At 40.8% G+C, this 22,604-nt stretch overlaps 1 protein-coding gene across 2 annotated transcripts in view; it reads left to right on the forward strand.

Annotated features, from left to right (window-relative positions):
• Positions 1–301: 301 nt before the first annotated feature.
• Positions 302–22,604, forward strand: part of elovl4a (ELOVL fatty acid elongase 4a) — a 52,836-nt gene continuing 30,533 nt past the window's right edge. Inside the window, exons 1-2 of one of the 2 annotated variants that reach the window (XM_070885579.1) lie at positions 302–632; positions 17,513–17,612. In XM_070885579.1, coding sequence (XP_070741680.1) covers positions 17,546–17,612 — 67 coding nt within the window. In that variant the 5' untranslated portion in view covers positions 302–632; positions 17,513–17,545. Of the gene's footprint in view, positions 633–17,172; positions 17,262–17,512; positions 17,613–22,604 lie in introns of those variants that run through there. The other variant, XM_070885580.1, reaches the window with a different exon arrangement.

Genomic DNA, 22,604 nt, shown 5'->3' on the forward strand with positions numbered 1-22,604 from the left:
TGAACCCTGTCCACTAATTCTTTGTACGCTCAATATTTAAATTTAAGTGCTGGTAACGATCATTTTATGGTTAATAAACAATTGTTACTTCATGACTTTGTTGTTTGATTTCTTCTTTGATAATTTGCTGTTGAGTGCTGAAATTACAGTAGTAATTGCTCTTATTTCGGTGCAACTTGCCCAGTACCGTTTTGCACCACTGTCCTGTCTGGCGAGCGCGGGCTGTGAGCGCATGCGCAGATTAAGCCATGATGGGCGAGTGACAGGTGCGGCCGCATGCGCAGTGAGCCGTGCGAATGGTGATCTGCGGAGGGACAGTGATGGAGAATCACTGAAGGACCTTCGAGTGGGAGGGCTGCGTGCGTGTGTGAGAAAGGCGCTCTTGTCGGGCGGCGAATCACAGGCTTGAATAAGACTCCCCAAACAGCGAAAGGGTATCGGGTACCAGTTGGCTTTAGATTGTTGACGATACCGTCATTGGTCATATTTATTCACTTACCGGCGGGTCGGTTGTGCGCGAGAGAGAGTCTCACCTCCCGGGAGAGCGCGAGCGAGCGAGAGGAGCGCGCGGCAGGCGGGGAGACACTGACCTTGTCGCGAATGTGCAGCAAGCGGCTCTGATTACACCCCAGGTAAGAGCGACAAAATACCTCTATCTTCGAGAATAGCTCACATAGTCAGTCCCGGACCATATTTCCCCAGAAAGACCCTGCATTATCGGGGTTCTCGTTATTTGATATCCATCGCAATCGTCGTGGAGTTGGAATAGACGGGCGATTGCTTGGGAGCGAGTGCAATTTTTCCCCCATTAATACACTATGCGATTAACCGAGCTGATCAGGAGGAGGGTTTAGAGCAAGCGATGGTCTATCCTGTCTGTAGTTGCAGAATATTTTTTTTAATTGCCTCAAAATTCTTTAAATTATTTTTCGGTGTGTATGTTTCGAGATGATTTTCCTTACTATGTGTTCATTTGATTTGATTTGTTCACGTATCGATATTGAATATTTCCAGAAATCTTAAGACTCGAGACAATGCAGTGGGATGACATGGAGCTCACTTGATAACAGTGTTGTGAGAGAGAGAAGGAAGAGTTGCAGGCATCACAGTCGCTTTTTTTAATGGGAGTAGTCGTTTTTGTTTTAAGCTGTTATTTTACCATTTTTTTTGTACTGAGAAAATAAATGGTGACTCTAGCCGTTTTTGTCAAATAAACATTTATCAGTGATCATTTTAAAGCTTTAAGTGTTTATCTCATGTAGGAATTACATAGGATATATGGCACAGAAACAGGCCATTCAGCACAGCCAGTCCATGCTGGCGTTTATGCTCTATTTGAGCCTCTTCCCGTCTTTCCTCATCTAAATCTATCAGCATAACCCTCTATTCCCTTCTCCCTATGCTTGTCTAGCCTCCCCTTAAATGTATCACTAAAAGTTGCGACACAGGTTAACAAGGCCATAAAAAAGCATACCAAGCACTAGGATTAATTTCTAGAGGTATAGAATTGAAGAGTAGGGAAGTTATGCTAACCTGTATCGAATCTTGGTTAGACCACAAATTCTCCTCTGACCCATCTACGTGATCAAAACTAATCCAGGAGATTACTCTGGCCATTGAATTCTCTGCAGTACCTACCTTCTGCTGCAGCCAGAAACAAATCCAGCTTTTGCTTGAAGGAATTCAGTGAGCGCATCCACCACATGAAAGGCAGATTGTAATAGAAGTCTACTGTTCTTTGTGTAAAGAACCACCTCCTGACATTTAGCCTTGTACAACTTAAGTTTGTGCCCCCGGTCTTGCCTAACCTATTTAATTGAAATAAACTGTCAGCTGGAAAACTGTCTATTCACTTCATTATCTTATAAACCTCAATCATATCTCCCCAAAGGTTATGCTGCTTTAAGATAGAGTCTCAACTCTTTTAACCTATCTTGATAACTAAGATCCTTTAGAATTGGAATTAGTCTACTGGCCCTCTTCTGCACCCTTTCCAGAGCCTCACTATCACTCTCCATGTGAGGAGACCAAAACTGGATACAGTATTCCAAGTGCGGCCTGACTAAGGTCTTGTACAAGGACAAAACAGTATGCCTCGTGTTATACTCAGTTGTCCTATGGATACATCCCAAAACCCTAATTTGCTCTATCAATATAAGATAGTCACCAAGAAATCCAATAGGGAATTCAGAAAAAACTTCTTCACCCAAAGAGTGGTGAGAATGGAATGTGGAACTCACATGGAATGGTTGAAGCAAATAGTATAGATGCATTTAAGGGGAGACTAGATAAGCATATGAGAGAGAAGGGAATAGAGGGTTATGCTGATAGATTTAGATGAGGAAAGACTGGAGGAGACTCAATTGGAGCATAAATGCTGGCATGAACTGGTTGGGCTGAATGGCCTGTTTCTGTGTCAAATATCCTATATAATCCTGGCTTCTAGTTATGCTTTCACCCACAAGTGGAAATATTTTCTCTGTATCCACTCTCTTAATTTTAAAAACCTCTATTAGGTCACCCCTCAACCTTTTTCAAGAGAAAAGAGATCCAGCCTGTTCATTCTTTCCTGATATGAATACCCTTGCATTTCTGGTATTCTTGTAAATCTTCTCTGCACCCTCTCCAGTGCCTCCATATCCTTTTTATAATATGGCGACCAAAACTGTACGCAGTACTTGAAGTGTGATCTAACCAAGGTTCGCTACAGGTTTAGCATAACTTCCCTGCTTTTAAATTCTATACCTCTAGAAATAAATCCAAGTGCTTGCTTTCATTTTTTATGGCCTTGCTAACCAGTATTGCAACTTTGTGATTTGTGTATTTGTACTCCCAGATCCCTTTGTTCTTCTAGCCCACCTAGACTCGCACCCTCCAAGTAATAAGTGACCTCCCTATTCTTCCTACCAAAATGTAATACCACACATTTATCTGTGTTGAACTTCATTTGCCAATTATATGTCCATTCTGCAAGTTTATTAATGTCGTCCTCGAATTTGTTGCAGTCCTTCTTGGCATTGCCTAAACTCCCCCCCCCCCCCCCCAATTTGGTGTCATCCGCAAATTTAGAAATTGTGTTTTTGATTCCAAAGTTTAAATCGTTAATATAAATTTTGAACAGCAGTGGTCTCAGCACTGATCCTTGTGGAACACCACTACCCACCTATAGCTACTTTTTACCCCTACTCTTTGCTTTCTGTCTTGAAACCAGCTAGCTATCCATTCTGCTACTTGTCCCCTGACTCCGCATTCTCTGACCTTGTTCATTGGTCTATTATGTGGTACCTTATCGAAGGCCTTTTGAAAATCTATATAAATTACATCTACTGCATTACCATTGCTCCTCTCTCTGTTACCTCTTCAAAAAATTCAATGAGGTTGGTCAAGCAAGACTTTCCCTTTTGAAATCCATGCTGACTATTCATTATTATATTTTTGGTTTCTAGATGTTTTATTTTCTCCTTTAGTCGGGGTTCCATTATTTTTCCTACTGCCGATGTTGAGCTGACTGGTATATAATTCCCTGGATATGTTTCACCCCCACTTCTTAAATATAGGTATTACATTAGCTATCCGTCAGTCCTCTGGCACTACACCTTTTTCTAACAAATTATTAAATATGTGTAGAAATGCCTCTGCTATATCTTCCCGAGATTCTTTAAAAATGCGTGGATTTTATTTTTGCTCTTTGAGTTTGATTAGTTTATTTAATATATCCCCTCTATTTTTATTTTAAATGCACTTACCTCATTACTAATCTGATCATCCAATGTCATGTCTACCTGTTCTATCTCCCTGATAAATACTGAAACAAAATAGTTATTTTTGCCATCTCTCTATCGTTACCTGTGGTATTATCCTGTCTATCCCTTAATGGCCCTATTCCCATCCCAACCGTCTTTTTTTTTAATTGATATGCCTGTAAAATATTTTGATATTTTTGTTTTTATGTTCCTTTTAATTTAATTTCATAGTTCCCCTCAAACAAGCTGCGTGTCGGAATAGAGATAGCACAACACAAGCTGTTAATCTGATTTTAATACTGGCTGATAATATTTTGAATGGTTGTTTAGCATTTAGAAATCAGTCTTCACATTTAGTCCAGTTAAATTTGATCTTTCAGGAAAGAAATCAATATTATTCGGTATCTGAATTGTAATGACTAAGGGGATTTTTTAAATTGCTCCATGAGATATTCAAGATCATTTTGAATGTGCCAGTTTCCAAGAGTTCACCAGTGAGAGAGAAATCGGGTATATCTGTAAAATCTTTCAACATTACACATTGATACAGGTCAAAAAAAATGCATAATTTACTGTTGGCAAATTTTGTTAAAAATGCAGAGTGTTGCAGCTGACAGTGTATGGATCCAGCACATGTGTAGCAAGGAAGATTACAGCTCAGAACATTTGACCTGCCCAGAAAAAGGTTAATCACTCCAGATATATCCCTAGGGAACATTTATGACAAAAAATAGCATCATTCATTCCTATTGATTTAGTATAATTTATTTTGAGATAATGGAAAAATACAAAATTATACACAATTCAGAAACAGCCCTACTTGTTCTAAATGTATGTACAACAGCTAATAAATATTTGCCATTTCCAGTTAGAATAAGAATTAATCAAACTCGACATCCTTTCGATATAATGTACAGTGGTAGTGATAAAAGCAAACAGGTCAGTGCAGTATTAATAACTTGCCATCAACTTTCATGAGTAAACTACAAAAATAGTACAAATTATGCAAAAATGGTTTTGGGAACAAAATGTTTAACATACTAGTTTTTTGTTCCAATTTCTTCCCTTTTCTCTTCAACCCACAGTCTTCACCAGACTGATTCCCGGGATGGTGGGACTGACCTATCAAGAAAGACTGGATCAACTGGGCTTGTATTCACTGGAGTTCAGAAGAATGAGAGGGGACCTCATAGAAACGTTTAAAATTCTGACGGGTTTAGACAGGTTAGATGCAGGAAGAATGTTCCCAATGTTGGGGAAGTCCAGAACCAGGGGTCACAGTCTGAGGATAAGGAGTAAGCTATTTAAGAACGAGATGAGGAGAAACTTCTTCACCCAGAGAGTGGTGAACCTGTGGAATTCTCTACCACAGAAAGTAGTTGAGGCCAATTCACTAAATATATTCAAAAGGGAGTTAGATGAAGTCCTTACTACTCGGGGGATCAAGGGGTATGGCGAGAAAGCAGGAAGGGGGTACTGAAGTTTCATGTTCAGCCATGAACTCATTGAATGGCAGTGCAGGCTAGAAGGGCTGAATGGCCTACTCCTGCACCTATTTTCTATGTTTCTATGTTTCTATTTCTGGATCTAGTGACTCATGCTGCAGCATAGATCCACAGGCATTTAGGGGCAACCCTCCTGTACTTTCTCCATTCTTCATCTGTGAGACTAAACAACAACAATAACTTGCATAGAAAAACATGCTAAGGTGCTTTACAAAAGCGTAATCAGATTTAAAAAAAAAGGCTCTGAGTCAAAGAAGGAGATATTAGGTGGGCTGGCCATTCACCACGTAAGGCAGTGTAGCAAGTCTGGTTTTGTCCTGACCTGGCATTAACAATCAGAATTGAAAATCCTTGGAGCGAGTCCAGGATGTCCGAGTTCAATTTTAGCGTACTACTGCCATGCTGGTGTAGGTCAGCTAATTCAACACAGACAAGGGACCACAGTGGTAATATTCCAGCTTTGTAAGGCTAGGTAGAACACTGACATATTATTGTCCATGGAGACATGGGGAAGCACTGAAATTTATTTATTTGAATTTTGTAAATTGGTGCAAATTGCAATAGTGACAAGATTTGATTTTGAGAGAAGGGGAGTTTTTTTTAATTTGAGGGAGAGACTCCATTTTAAGGTTTCTGCTTCCTTGGGCCGCCTCCCATAGTCGGGAGTCCAGTATCACATTGTAGGAGTTGTTGTTATTATGGAGTCATGTCCCAAACTGCCCAAAATAATTTGAATTGCAACCGTATATAGTTGAGAAAGGTTAGAGACTGAACTTTAATCCAGGTCTCGGAAGCAAAAGGACAACGTTTTGTTTCACTGCACCTTCTAATCCTCATAATTAAAATTGTATTTTAAATCAAATGTCTTCTGATTTTGGGTAGGATATGGAGTTGACCATGGAACATTAATTTGAAGTTGTCACCTTGTGGCAAAGTAATTTTGTAATCTTCCAATTTACAAAATAAATGTCACCATTAATGCTAATTTTAGAATTCTGTAAAACATTGTTTTTATCTTTTTTAAATTTAAGCTGAAATTTGATTACATTGCTGGAAACTGTTTCTGGAACTAAATGAACAAATTGATGATTTAATATATACTAGGATTGCAGCAAGGTTGCTTGAGTATGGGGAATCTGTTGCTTGATGATACTTCTTCAGAATCAATTTTGAGGATGACCTCTGTTGTCCTGAAAACATTTTAATTATGTCACCTAATATTTAATCAAGAAGAATCTCACTTGTGATTTACATACCAGAGCCCACACAGAGTTAATGACTGTACAGAGGTTGTTACCCAGCTCCCTCAGATTGTCAGACAGTAACTACTCAAGAATATTTGTCCCATTTTCATATCATTTATAAATCACAGTTTCAGCAAAATGATTGAATAAATTTACTAATCTAGTTTATACTCGCATCATTGTACATAGATGTTGCTTATTGTGGAGGAGACTAAACTCAATCGAATTAGAGTGGCATATGTTATTTAAATTGGTCTTGGAATGCTCCATTAAAATAAAGATAACATCCAAATGACTCAAAGTCTGATTTATTTTGTTAATGATGATTCCAACAAATACATTTGTGCAGTACATGCTAAATTGTTCAGGGAGTACAAAGTTTCCCCTTCCTATCGACTTTATCCAGTGAACAGCTGAGTCATTCCCAGGTTCAATCTCTACTTATTTAGATGTTGAGGTAGAAGATCAGCCATGATCTTATTGAATGGCGGAGCAGACTCGAGGGGCCGAATGGCCTACTCCTCCTATTTCTTGTGTGCTATTCTATCTTGAGTTAGCTGATATTGGTAGGATGGTGGTAGGGACACCGGAATTGACCTTAATACCCATTGGTTAGGGAAAGGAAAGTCAATCGGCATTCCTGCTTCTGATTGCTATCCAGTGACCTTGCTGGAAGTGCACATATGAACAGCAAGTTAGGACACGTTTGGGCGCAGCTATGACTGCCTCCTTGGTTGAATAACTTGTCATAGTCGAGGCTCACGCATGAATAATGGTCACGGGTCGGCATTGGAGGGTATCCAGCCCCATGGAATCATATCCTAAGAATGGTTTACAGCCTGTGGAAGAGAAGAATCGTTGGAAAAATACTTTAAAGCATAATATAAGAATAAAAAAATGAAGCTGGAATTATATTAGATATGATATACACAACACATTTTATTTTTGATTTTATTTCAATGGAATTGACTGCAGTTAATTTTCACATAGGTAACAGACATGAAATAACATTTTAAAATAAATTGCTTACAAATTCATTGCATTTAATAATCTGACCTATGTCTATGAATAGCTAAGTTAAATTCTCATATATATACAGACAGCCATGTTTGCAGGTTGATGGTTAAAGGTGTTCGGAAAATTTTGTTTCATGCCTTTGGCAAATGGGATGGCGGTGGGGGGAGACATAGAATATCTTTCTTTGTTCAGTGCAGTCATGTAATAAACTCATCCACCACCTCAATAACCGAATTCTTATTCTGTCATCTCTTCTTTGCACAAAAGACAATTGTTTTATACTTTAATATTCTTTCTCATTATTTGGCATATGGGCTCAAATTATATGCCATATAATATTTGAAATTGGGGGTATAACATAGCTTATAACTAATTTCTTGACTGTGTACAGCCACTTCTCTTCACCACCCATTCCCACCAACTTTACTTCTATGTCTAGTTGTTCATATAATTTAGAAACCATTATTCTGATGGGGCTTTTGCTATTTTCTTTGTGCTTTGCTTGAGGCAAATGGGGTCAGGAGATCAAAAAGACCTACGTTATACTTGCCTCTCTGACCCAGCTTGACATGACTTTTTTGAATAGTGAGTATCTTTAATTGCATGGGATGATAGGCTTTGAAATGTCAATCAAAATGAAAGAGGTGGAACTTCCAGATCTTGATATTTTATATCAAACTTTAATTACATCATGTACATTTCTTGTTTCCATGCAGATCACTTAGCGCAAGTCAATGTCTGCAGCAGACACAACCTCTAGTATGTCACATCTTAAACTATAAAGAGATTTAAGCAAACTTCTTGAACTCCTTCCATTTTAAATGTTATTACTTTACTAATGTATTTTGACTAACATTTAAAATGGGAAATATTAATTATACTCTGTATATATGCAGAATATAACTAGGATTGTCCATTTTAAAAGTGAATCAAAATATATTGTAATTTAATTGTTGGTTATTGTCCCACAAGAAAAAATACACAGTTTCTCAAAGTGGTGTTTCGTCCCTCATTCCCATGTTCACTTCCAGGTCCTTTAATAATATGTATTGAAACCTTTAGAATTGTGGAAATCTAGGGCTCAATTTTGACCACCATTCTGCGCTGTTCTTTTGTCGTATGCAGCTTTTTTTTTGGAGCAGGCAATAATCTGCAAGTTTGGCCAAAGTTTCTGCGCTGTTCTAAAGTAGGTATGTCCAATTTTTTTAGTTCCCGATTTTTTTTTTTTACGTCACTGGGGGCAGAACCTGCCATGTGCCATTTCTGGCCATTTTAAGCGAGTTTGGCCAAGTACGTTTTTCTTTCTAAAATGGCGCACTGCACCCTTGTGAAAAACCTTCCCTACACTTAAGGAAATCGGCGCAGAGAAGAGAACATCAGCGGAGAGAAGATGCCATTGTTCAGCAGAGCTGAAGATAGGGCAAGTAGGTGGGGGAGGGCTGTGTTATTTCGGCCCGGTATAGGTGCGGGCCGGCCCGCTGCCATCCTGGGCCGAAAGGACCAAATAAGACCATTATTACCATTTAATAAGATCATGGCTGATCTAATCCTGGCATCAACTTCACTTCCCCACCCGCTCCCCAAAACCCTTGACTCTCTTATCGTTCAAAAATCTGTCGAATTCCACCTCAAATACATTCAATGACCCAGCCTCCAAAGCTCTCTGGGATAGAGTTTTCCAAAGATTTACAATCCTATGAGAGAAGAAATTCCTCCTCCATTTCCGTTTTAAATGGGCGACCCCTTATTCCGAAACAATGCCCTTAGTTCTCGATCCGCACATGTGGGAACCATCCTTTCTGCATCTACCTTGTCAAGCCCCCTCAGAATCTCATACTTTTTAATAACATCACCTTTCAGTCTTCTAAACACCAGTGAGAGTAGGCCCAACCTGATCAAACTTTCTTCATCTCAGGAATCAACCTCGTGAACCTTCTCTGAACTGCTTCCAATGCAAGTATATCCCTCCCTAAATAAGAACAAAACTGTACGCTGTACTCCAGCTGTCATTAGTTGTAGCAGACTTCCCTACTTTTATACTCCATCCCCCTTGCAATAAAGGCCAACATTCAATTTGCCTTCCTAATTAATTGCTGTACCTGCATGCTAACTTTTTGTGTTTCATGTACAAGGACCCAAGACCCCCCTCTACTGCAGCATTTTGTAATCTCCATTTAAAAAATAATTTGCTTTTTTATTTTTCCTACCAAAGTGGATAACCTCACATTTTCCCACATTATACTCCTTCTGCCGAATTTTTGTCCACTCACTTAGCCTATCTATATCCCTTTTGTAGATTTGTTGTGTCCTCCTCACAACTTTCTTTGTATCATCAGAAAATTTGGTTACATTACACTTGGTCCCTTCATCCAAGTGATTTAAATAAATTGTAAATAGTTGAGGCCCCAGTGCTAATCCCAGTGGGCACCCCACTAGTTATAGTTTGCCAACCTGAAAATTACCCATTTATCCCGAATCTGCTTTCTGTTAGTTAGCCAATCCTCTATCTACGCTAATATATGACCCCCAATCCTGTGAGCTCTTATCTTGTGCAGTAACCTTTTACATGGCACCTTTATCGAATACTTTCTGGAAATCCAAATACACGACAGCTGCTGGCTCCCTTTTATCCAGAACTCCAGCAAATTTGTCAAACATGATTTCCCCTTCATAAAACCATGCTGACTCTGCTTGATTTCATTATGATTTTCTAAATGTCCTGCTACTTCTTCCTTCATGATGGACTACGACATTTTCCCAATGACAGATGTTGGGCTAACTGGTCTATAGTTTACAGTTTTCTGTCTCCCTACTTTCTTAAATAGCGGCGTTACATTTGCGGTTTTCCAATCCGCTGGGACCTCTCCAGAATACACGGAATTTTGATAGATTGCAACCAATGCATCCACTATCTCTGCAGCCACCCCTTTCAAGACCCTAGGATGCAGGCCATCTTGTCCAGGGGACTTGTCCACCTTTAGTCCCATTAGTTTGCCTAGTACTTTTTCTCCAGTGATCGTGACAAAGCCCTCTTTTCTCCCCCCCCCCCCCCCCATAGCTCTTTGATGATCAATTATTGGGATGTTTTTGGTGTCTTCTACCGTGAAGACCAATACAAAATATTTGTTGAAAGTCTCTGCTATTTCCCTCTTTCCCATTATTAATTCCCCAGTCTTATCCGCTAAGGGACCATGTTTACTTTAGCTACTCTCTTTCATATACCTATATAAGCTCTTACTGTCTTTTTATATTTCTTGCTAGTTTACTCTCAAACTAACTAGCTTTTTTTTTAGTCATTCTTTGCTGGTTTCTAAAAAATTCCCAATCCTCTGGCCTTCCACTATTCTTTGCAACATTGTATTCCTTTGTGTTCAATTTGATACCATCCTTTACTTAATTAGCCATGGATGGTTCATCCTTCTCTTGGAGTCTTTCTCACTGGACTATATCTTTGCTGAGAGTTATGAAATATCTCCTTAAATGTTTGCCACTGCTTTTCTACAGTCTTACCCTTTTAATATATTTTCCCAGTCCACTTTAACCAACTCTGCCTTCATACCTTTTGTAATTACCTTTATTAAGTTCAGGACACTAGTTTGAGACCCAAGTTTCTCACCCTCAAACTGAATTTGAAATTGTACCATGCTTTGATCACTCTTCCCAAGAGGATCCTTATCTATGAGATCATTAATTAATCCAGACTCGTTACACATTACCAGATCTAAAATACTCTGCTCCCTGGTTGGTTCCACAGCGTATTGTTCCAAGAAACCATCCCGCATACTCTTCCTCAAGGCTACCTTTACCAATTTGATTTGTCCAATCAATATGAAGATTAAAATTGCCAATGATTATTGCAGTATCTTTCTTACAAGCCCCCATTATTTCTTGATTTATACTCCGTCCTACGGTATGGTTATTGTTTGGGGGCCTATAGACCACTCCCACAAGTGACTTATTTCCCTTATTATTTCTTATCTCCACCCAAACCTATTATACATCTTGATCTTCTGAGCCAATATCATTTCTTACTACTGCACTGATCTCATTCCTTGTTAATAGGGCTACCCCACCTCCTTTTCTTTTCTGCCTATCCTTACGAAAGGGAGTTAGATGTGGTCCTTAAGGCTAAAGGGATCAAAGGGTATGGAGAGAAAATAGGAATGGGGTACTGAAGTTGCATGATCAGCCATGATCATATTGAATGGTGGTGCAGGCTGGAAGGACTGAATGGCCTACTCTTACACCTATTTTCTATGTTTCTATGAAATGGCAAATGCCCCTAAATATTCAGCTCCCAGCCATGGTCACCTTGCAACCACATCTCTAATGGCTATCCGATCATACCCATTTATTTCTGTTTGTGCCGTCAACTCATCTATCTTGATACAACTGTGTGCGTTCAGATATAGAGCTTTAAATTTTGTCTTTTTACCATTTTTCCCTACTCTGACCCCATCTTTCTGATGCACTCTTGTTTGCATACACTGTCCCTTTCTGTCAGACTCTGGTTATTACCCCTATCGCTACTCTGCATTAATGCCTTTTTTCTCTTTGACTTTTTAAATTTCCACTCACCGGATCCCCCCCCCCCCCCCCCCCAGTTTAAAGCCCTATCTACAGTCCTAGTTACTCGATTCGCCAGGCCACTGGCCCCAGCCTGGTTCAAGTGAAGCCCGTACCTACAGAACAGCTTCCTCTAATCCCAGTACTGGTGCCAGTGCCCCATGAATTGAAACCCATTTCTTCCACACCAGCCTTTGAACCAATTGTTCATCTCTCTGATCCTATTTGCCCTATGCAAATTTGCTTGTGGCTCAGGTAGTAATCCAGAGATTATTACCTTTTTATGGTTCTGCTTTTTAATTTAGCCCCTAGCTGCTCATACTCCCTCAGCAGAACCTCTTACTTTGTCGTACCTATGTCATTGGTACTTGCATGGACCACGACAACTGGATCTTCCCCCTCCCACTCCAAGTTCCTCTCCAGCCCAGAGGAGATGTCCTTAACCCTGGCACTGGGCAGGCAACACAGCCTTCGGGAGTCATGCTCTCGGCAGAGAACAGTATCCCCCTAATTATACTATCCCCTACCACTACCACATTTCTTTTTACTTCTCCAATTTGAACGGTTCTCTGTACCACGGTGCTGTGGTCAATTTGCTCATCCTCCCTGCAGTCCTAGCTCTCGTCCACGGAGAGCGTAAGAACCTTGTACCAGATGGACAATTGAAAGGGCTGAGTCTCCTCCATCACTACATCCTGGGTCCCCATTCCTGCCTCACTTGTAGTCACACCCTCCTGTCCCTGACTACAGACCAAATTTGAATTATTTAACTTAAGGGGTGTGACTCTCTACTGGAACACCGCGTCCAGGTAACTCTCATCCTACCTGATGTGTTGTAGTTTTTGAAGCTCTGATTCCAGCTCATCAACATGTTCCTCGAGCCTCCAACACTTACTGCAGATGTGGTCGCTGTTGATCACACTGGTGTCCACCAGCCCCCACATGCTGATATGGTAGGTGTACAATATTATGTGATGGAATTACAGATAGAGGAACCAAGTTATATCTCAGTTTTGATGGATATTTACATAAGCTTCCTCCCAGGGAGTAACTGTCCATCTCAGCTGCCTGTTGGAGGAGTTGAAACAGGCCAGGGTGCCTCTTTACAAGCCTGCCACCTGATTATTTGACCAGCACACCACTTATCAATCATACCACCGTGGAGCAGGATGATTGATCTTTTGGGATAGAAACATAGAAAATAGGTGCAGGAGCAGGCCATTCAGCCCTTCTAGCCTGCACCGCCATTCAATGAGTTCATGGCTGAACATGAAACTTCAGTACCCCCTTCCTGCTTTCTCGCCATACCCCTTGATCCCCCGAGTAGTAAGGACTTCATCTAACTCCCTTTTGAATATATTTAGTGAATTGGCCTCAACTACTTTCTGTGGTAGAGAATTCCACAGGTTCACCACTCTCTGGGTGAAGAAGTTTCTCCTCATCTCGGTCCTAAATGGCTTACCCCTTATCCTCAGACTGTGACCCCTGGTTCTGGACTTCCCCAACATTGGGAACATTCCATGTTTGAGGATAAAGTTCAAGCGCGAGAAAGATCATTCGCCAATTGAAGCTTATTTCTCTAGTAAACCTTTGTTGCATAGAATCCAGCTATATTTTGAATGGGCAATGTTTTTGCTTTACCACTATTTGAGTAAAAGTAGTCCTTTATTCGCTGTCTTAAATTTATTTTCTGCTAATTTTCATTTATTTTCTCTAGTCCTGTATTCCTTGCTCAACTTGAATAATTTGGGTTACCTTATTTACACTATTTCATATTTTATGTACTTTGATTTGTGAGACCCCTCTTAAATGCCTTTCCAGACTGTAAAGCTTAATCTGCTCTCCTCGCCAATCTCCTTTTATACTTGAGGTCAGTCTTACAGTATCCTTTTTAATGCGTATATTATTGTGGTCTGAGCAGTGCATTCATTATAAAGCCTTGACGGGGAGGAGAGGTTTGATGGAAGCAATACTTGGATCTGTGTTATTTCCAATGTAAGTTAATCTCCTGGAGACTAAATCCAACTAAAACAGAGAGCGGTAGAGACAGAGAATGCAACAAAAGATTTGCAAATGGATTTAGATAGTTTATTCAATTTCTGTAGAGTTTTTTGGTGTGCATTCTATTAGATTTTTAAAATTATTTCCATGTTGTCTGAACATGTTTACTCTTAGTCCTTTTCTAAATATATCATTTAATTCCACTTGTTTATCAGAAATCATGAATTATAATTATACAATACGTTAGTTTTACACTGGTAAATGGATCATCTGCTTTATTGAATAAACAATCTAAATCCATTTGAAAATCTTTTGTTGCATTCTCTGTCTCTACTGCTCTCTCTTAATTGGATTTAGCATCCAGGCGATTAACTTACATTGGAAATAAAACAGATCCAAGTATTGCTTCCATCAAACCTCTCTCTTCTCCCACCTTAAGTCTGACATACTCTCTCTTGAGTCTTCTCGGCTATCTTTTTGAATGAGCTTTGTATCCAGTCTCGTGCTTTTCTGAATTTCTGTGGCTTTTAGTTTAATTAAAAACTCTGTTGCCAGCATTCTGTTTTGTTGACACTTTATTTATCTTGCACTTTTGGGTTTATGAGTTGATTCATGGTGATGGAGGGGGAGAGATTTCAAATAGGCTAAATCATGGAGTGCCACCATGCATCTTTGACGTCCTCAAAGAAGTCAGAGATTGTTAGGCAAGATCTTCCTTTTCAAAATCCATGCTGACTATTTCTTAAGTATTTGCTATACAGGTACTTTTCGATTCCATCATTTTACCTATTTTTGATCTGTAGTTGCTTGAGTCAAATTTGTTAACCTTTTTAGATACCTTTACCTACTTCCAGCCTTGTGGAGCCTTGCCGGTCAGTACCCATTGATTCCTTATTAATAAAAACAGAAAGTGCTGGAAATCTCAGTGGGTCAGGCAGCATCTGTGGAGAGAAAAACAGAGCTAACGTTTTGTGTCGAAGACCGTTATTAATAATGGCTAGTGTTGCACAAATTTACTCCCTACTCTCATTTAGCATACTCTTCTAAGTTGATTTTAAATCATCTAGTCTATTAGGTATATTACAGATACCAGATTGCAAATTAGTAATACCCTATACTGTGTATGTAATTTCCAACCAACAACAGCTTACATTTATAACCTAGAAAAACATCCAATGTGCTTCACAGAGGAGATAAAACACATGCTGAGCCTTTGTTGGACAGGTGACTGGGGATATGGGTTTTGAATAAAGCTTTTCAAGACTAAGGGGGGTAGAAATAGGTGGAGTGGTTTAACAAGGAAGTTCTAGATAGTAATGTTGAGTTGGCTGATGGGTCTTCCACCTGGAGTGAAATTGAGAGAGGGGTGGGGGGCATGATGTGTGTGAGGATAAAGAGAGATGAGTGAATGGCATGTGAGGGAATGTAAAGCTGGAGAAGGTTGTGGAGGAATTTGTAGATGTAGATGAGGGATTTTAAATCCAAAATATTGGGGAAGCAGGAAACCAGTGTAGGTTAGTTGAGATGATGGGCAAGCTGGACTTGGTGTAGGAGAGAATGTGGATGGCAGGAAAGTTTTGCCGAATTTGAAGGTTGGGATCAGTGAGTACAGCATTAGAGAAATCAAGTTTGACATAGAGCAGTAACTTAGGAGAAGTGGAAAATAATATTTTTTCAATGTCAGGAATTTTGTAAATATTGATAGAACACGTGAACAGCATATTGGAGATAAATTTTCCATCTGCCTACACCTTGCCCTTATTATTAAAACAGCAGTAGTGTTAATTTAGGCTATCTTGGTAGTCATTAAAGTGATTATTATTTTGAAGCACATAGTTGGGTTCTGTTGATTTCAGTAATGAAAACCTATGGTTTTCTGGTGCATCTTTAGTAATTTTAGAGTCTACAGAACAAAAACTAAACACAAGTGATGTGCCTATAAGCAGCTAGACTTGAAGGTTGGGCAATTGAGCATCATTAACAGTACAGTAGCATGCAGATGGTGTGATGCTGTTACCATTTTGGCCAGTTTTCGAAGGTGCTACTGTGTAATGAGTTGGCAAGAAAGCTGTGATTCACATAACATTGAAGCAACGAATAAGATTTTGTTCGCATATTTTAATGTCTTTAGTTGTTTATAGCAAGGACCATAGAGTTTCAAGAACAAAATATAATTACCATCAGTGCTATTGATTCTTTTGTAATATTTACTGTTTAAGCCACCCTTATTGTATCTGTGCTTTGGAATAATTCAGTATTGTTCAGTAAATCGCCTTCCTACACAAAGGCAAGGTCAGACCATTTTAGAAACTCTCACTTTTAACATAGTTCAGGTCTTATTCTTTACTATCTGAACATAATGAATGTTTGAGTTGGACTATAATATCTACGTAGGGATGGGTTGTTTTGGTTGTGATGAAGTGTTGCAAGCTATTGTTGCAATTACAGTTGCCACAAGTAACTGGCCAGTTTGTTGGCAGGTTTAAAGCACTGTTCCAAAGAGTAGCTTAGCCAGCAGTGAGAAGAGCTGAATGAATCATAAAATACAAAAGACAAGATGAAATACAGTGGGGGGGGGAGAAACATTGTTTTATTTAAATTCATTTTGTTTTCAAACCAGACAAAGATTAAGATGCCCATCTTAAAGATAAGAAAGAACTTAAATTTATATAACGCCTTTCACATGTCCCAAAGAGCTTTGTAGACAGTGAAGTACATTTGAAGTGTAGTTGTAATGTAGGAAGTGTGGCAACAAATCTGCACAGCAGCAACAACTTGCATTAATATAGCGCCTTTAATGTAGGAAAACATCCCAACACAGAAGCTTCATCAGATAAAAATGAACACTAATCCAAAGGAGCTTTTAGGAGGGTTGACTAAAAGCTTGGTTTGTGAGGTAAGTTTTAAGGAGGAGAGAGCCAGAGAGGTTTAGGGAGGGTCCCACAAACAGTAATAAAAGAAATGATCTGCAAGATTCCACAAACAACAATGAAATAAATGACCACATCATCTGTTTTACATGTCAGTTGAGGAATAACTGTTGGCAATGGCACCATGAGAATTCCCCTGCTCTTCTTCCAACAGTGCTGTGGGATCTTTTCCATCCACCTGAGAAGGCAGACTTGGTTTCACATCTCATCCAAAAGACAGCATCTCTGACAGCGCAGTACTCCCTCGACTGAAGTGTAAGCCTAGATTATATGCTCAAGTTACTTGAGTGGGGCATGAATCCACGACCTTCTGACTTGGAAATGAGCCAAGGCTGGCAGTTGAAGTTGGAGCCTAAATATATCTGATGTAGTTAACATGGATTTTATTAGATTTTGTTGGGTGTCACTATTTTGTTGAGATCCTTATGATTAAGGTATGGTAAATATAGGAGATGTAACTGGAATAATTTGTGAAACTAACCAACATATATTTTTATTTTTCATAGGTTGTGTAGGGATAATCCATTTTGGGTGAAATCATGGATGCAGTGGTCCACCTCATTAATGATTCTCTGGAATTCTATCGATGGAGCTTCACCATTGCAGGTACTGTATTTGGTACACCAATTCCTGTAGATTGTGGGTGTGTTCACAGGAATTCTATTAGAAAAGCATGCATTGAATACTGTCCCTATATCAAGTCTAGCTATTACCTGGATTGGATAAAGAAGAACCTTTGTTACAATTCAATCTTTCTCTAATCACTTTAATGTGTTCATGCCAAAAAGGCTGATTTGGATGTAGACTGAATCTCTAATGAATGGAAATCTGTATGCTATGCATGCCATAGAAACATAGAAAATAGGTGCAGGAGTAGGCCATTCGGCCCTTCAAGCCAGCACCACCATTTCAATAAGATCATGGCTGAACATTCACCTCAGTACCTCTTTCCTGCTTTCTTTCCATATCCCTTGATCCCTTTAGCCGTAAGGGCCCTATCTAACTCCTTCTTGAATATATCCAATGAACTGGCATCACCAACTCTGCGGTAGAGAATTCCACAGGTTAATAACTCTCTGAGTGAAGAAGTTTCTCCTCATCTCAGTCCAAATTTTGGTTTACTCCTTATCCTTAGACTGTGTCCCCTGGCTCTGGACTTCCCCAACATTGGGAACATTCTTCCTGCATCTAACCTGTCCAGTCCCCGTCAGAATTTTATATGTTTCTATGAGATCCCCTCTCATTCTTCTAAACTCCAGTGAATACAGGCCCAGTCGATCCAGTCTCTCTTCATAAGTCAGTCCTACTATCCCAGGAATCAGTCTGGTGAACCTTCGCTGCACTCCCTCAATAGCAAGAACGGCCTTCCTCAGATTAGGAGACCAAAACTGAACACAATATTCGAGGTGAGGCCTCACCAAGGCTCTGCACAACTGCAGTAAGACCTCCCTGCTCCTATACTCAAATCCCCTAGCTATGAAGGCCAACATACCATTTGCTGCCTTCACCGCCTGCTGTACCTGCATGCCAACTTTCAATGACTGATGTACCGTGACACCCAGGTCTCGTTGCACCTCCCCTTTTATTAATCTGCCGCCATTCAGATAATCTGCCTTCGTGTTTTTGCCTCCAAAGTGGATAACCTCACATTTATCCACATTATACTGCATCTGCCATGCATTTGCCCACTCACCTAACCTGTCCAAGTCACCCTGCAGTCTCTTGGCATCCTCCTCACAGCTCACACCACCACCCAGCTTAGTGTCATCTGCAAACTTGGAGATATTACACTCAATTCCTTCATCTAAATCATTGACGTATATTGTAAATAGCTGGGGTCCCAGCACTGAGCCCTGCGACACCCCACTAGTCACTGCCTGCCATTCTGAAAAGGACCCATTTATCCTGACTCTCTGCTTCCTGTCTGCCAACCAGTTTTCTATCCACGTCAATACATTACCCCCAATACCATGTGCTTTAATTTTACACACCAATCTCTTGTGTGGGACCTTGTCAAAAGCCTTTTGAAAGTCCAAATACACCACATCGACTGGTTCTCCCTTGTCTATTCTACTAGTTACATCCTCAAAAAATTCTAGAAGATTTGTCAAGCATGATTTCCCTTTCATAAATCCATAAATCCATGGTGAACCTGTGGAATTCTCTACCACAGAAAGTTGTTGAGGCCAAATCACTAAATATATTCAAAAAGGAGTTAGATGTGGTCCTTACTACTTGGGGGATCAAGAGGTATGGCGAGAAAGCAGGAATGGGGTACTGAAGTTGCATGTTCAGCCATGAACTCATTGAATGGCGGTGCAGGCTCGAAGGGCCGAATGGCCTACTCCTACACCTATTTTCTATGTTTCTTTGTTTCATGCTGACTTGGACCGATCCTGTCACTGCTTTCCAAATGTGCTGCTATTTCATCTTTAATAATTGATTCCAACATTTTCCCTACTACTGATGTCAGGCTATAACTCATCTATAATTACCCATTTTCTCTCTCCCTCTTTAAAAATTGGTGTTACATTAGCTACCCTCCAGTCCATAGGAATTGATCCAGAGTCGCTAGACTGTTGGAAAATGATCACCAATGCATCCACTATTTCTAGGCAACTTCCTTGAGTACTCTGGCATGCAGACTATCAGGCCCCAGGCATTTATTGGCCTTCAATCCTATCAATTTCCCGCCTAATAATGATTTCCTTCAGTTCCTCCTCCTTACTCGACCCTCAGTCCCTTAGTATTTCCGGAAGGTTATTCGTGTCTTCCTTCGTGAAGACAGAACCAAGGTGGCTAACAACAAAAAGAATTACACTTTTAATGTAATAAAACGTCTCCAAGCACTTTTTGAGGTGAAAATAAGTGACGGCAGTGATGTAGGAAGGGTTGTGGATGGTGACTGAAAGTAGGTCAAAGATTGAAGTTTTGTGGAGGCTTTTGAGAAGGGAGCAAAGTAGAAGGATTTAGGGAGAGCATTCCAGAGTGTGGGATAGAGATGGCTGTGGACTCTGGTTGAATGTGGAATGGAGGGAGGGGTATTCACAGGAAACCAAGGTCAGAAGAACAGAAATCTGTTGAGGGATAGATGTTGGTTGATGAAGGCACAGGTCATTGGGAACAGGATAAAAAGCAGGTGGAGTTTTGGAAGAGTTGCAATTTCCGAAGGGCAGAACTCGGGAGGCTGGCAAGAAGTGCACAAGACTAATTAAGTCGGGAGGTGACAAAAATGTAGATAAGCATTTCAGCAGTAGTGGGGATGAGTTAGGAGTAGAGACAGGCAGGTGTTGTGGAAGTACGCAATGTTAGTTATGCCTTTGATGTGCAGTTTGAAGCTCAGCCTTTGGTTAAGCAGGATACCAAAGTGTGTGCATTCAGGCCCAGCTTGAGGGAGCGGCAATAGACAGTGATGGACTCTGGGGTTAAGGTGTGGAAATTTTGATGGTACAGGTTGAGCATCCGAAATCCGGAGTTCCAAAATTCGGAATGTTTTGGAATCTGGACACCAGGCCGATCCATGGTGGGGTCATCTGGAAACTGGAAAATGTTCCGAAATCCGGACTCCCCCCTGCCTCGGCGGCCTGACTTTGCCCGGCCCGGCGGCCCGACCTCGCCCACCCCGACTTCGCAGCGGCCCGCCCATGGCAGTCCGGCCCGACTTCGCCCGCTGCGACTTCGCCCGCTCCGGCCCTCGGTGGCCCGACATCGCCCGCCCCGACGCCCTCGGCGGCCTGGCCTCGCCCCTGGCTCCGGTTCTCCCCCACCCCCTGTCCCGGTTTTCCCCCTCTTCCCCTTACCTCGGATGCCAGACCCCACCTACCTCGACCCAGGCAAAGACGTTCCAAAATCCGTAAATACCCGGAATCCGGAACGGCTTCGGTGGCGAGGTTTCCGAATTTCGGACGTTCAACCTGTAGCTGAATAGGAAAGTTCTTTATTGAAGATTTGCTGTCGGTGGTCAACAAGTCAAAAGTGGTACCAGAATAAAGTTGAATGTCATAAGAATTAGGAGCAGGAGTCGGCCATGCGGCCCTACGAGTCTGCTCCACCATTCAACAAGTTTGTGGCTGATCTTTGACCTCAACTCCACTTTTCCTACCCGATCACCATATATCTTGATTCTCCTAGAGTCCCAAAATCTATCCATATCAGCCTTGAATATACTCAATGACATAGCACAGCCTTTTGGGGTAGGGAATTCCAAAGATTCACAACCCTCTGAGTAAGAAATTCCTCCTCGTCTCAATCTTAAATGGCCGACCTCTTATCCTAAGACACTGCCCCCTAGTTCTGGACACTCCAGCCAGAGGAAACAACCTCTCGGCATCTACCCTGTAAATCTCCCTCAGAATCTTATAAGTTTCAATGTATCGGCCCAATCTACTCAATCTCTTCTCAAAGGACAACCGTCTCATCCCAGGGATCAATCTAGTGAACTTTCGTTGTACTGTCTCTCGGCATATATGCCTATTCTCAGATAAGAGCACCAAAATTGTGCACATACTCCAGGTGTGGTCTCACCATAGCCCTTTACAATTGTAGTAAAACATCCTTATTCTTGTACTCCACCCCCTTGCAATAAAGGCCAACATGCCACTTGCCTTCCCAATTGCTTGCTGTACCTGCATGCTAACCTTGTGTTTTCTGTATTGGACACCTAAATCTCTCTGAACACCAACATTTAATAGTTTCACACCATTTTAAAAAAAAAAAAATACTCTGTTTTTCTATTCTTTCTACCAAAGTGAATAACCTCACATTTCCCCACATTGTACTCCATCTGCCACCTTATTGCCCACTCACTTAACCTGTCTATATCCCTTTGCAGGCTCTTTGTGTCCTCCTCACTGCTTACTTTCCCACCTAGCTTTGTATCGTCAGCAAACTTGGATACATTGCATTCGGTCCTTTCATCTAAGTCATTAATATAGATTGTAAAGCGCTGAGGCCCTATCACTGATCCTTGTAGCACCCCACTAGTTACAGCATGCCAACCAGAAAATAACCAGAAATAATAATCTGTTAGCTGTCCGTTAACCAATTCACTATTCATGCTAATGTATTGCCCACAACCCCATGATCCCTTCGCTTGCGTAGCAACCTTTTATGTGGCACCTTATGAAATCCAAATATACTACATCCGCTAGTTCCCCTTTATCTATCCTGCTAGTTACATTCTCAAAAAACTTTAATAAATTTGTTAAACACAATTATCAGCCTACTCCCAATCATCAGCAGTGATGGAAGGAGGAGTCAACAGTGCACTCATTAATAATCAGCTCATCGATGCTAAGTTTGGGTTCCGCCAGCACCACTCTGCTCCGGACCGCATTACAGCCTTGATCCAAACGTGGACGCAAAAGCTGAATTTCAAAGGTGCGGAGATAGTGACTACCCTTGACGTCCAGGCAGCATTTGCACCAAGGAGCCCAAGTAAAATTGAAGTCAATGGGGATCAGTGGCTTCAGTCACACTTGGCACAAAGGAAAATAGTTGTTGTTGTTGGAGGCCAATTATTCTCAGCCCTGGGACATTGCTGCAGAAGTTGATGGACCTGATGTTTTTTGTTGAGAATTATTTAACTTTTCATAACAT

Source organism: Pristiophorus japonicus, chromosome 7 (assembly GCF_044704955.1).
Source record: "Pristiophorus japonicus isolate sPriJap1 chromosome 7, sPriJap1.hap1, whole genome shotgun sequence".
Classification (NCBI taxonomy): domain Eukaryota; kingdom Metazoa; phylum Chordata; class Chondrichthyes; family Pristiophoridae; genus Pristiophorus; species Pristiophorus japonicus.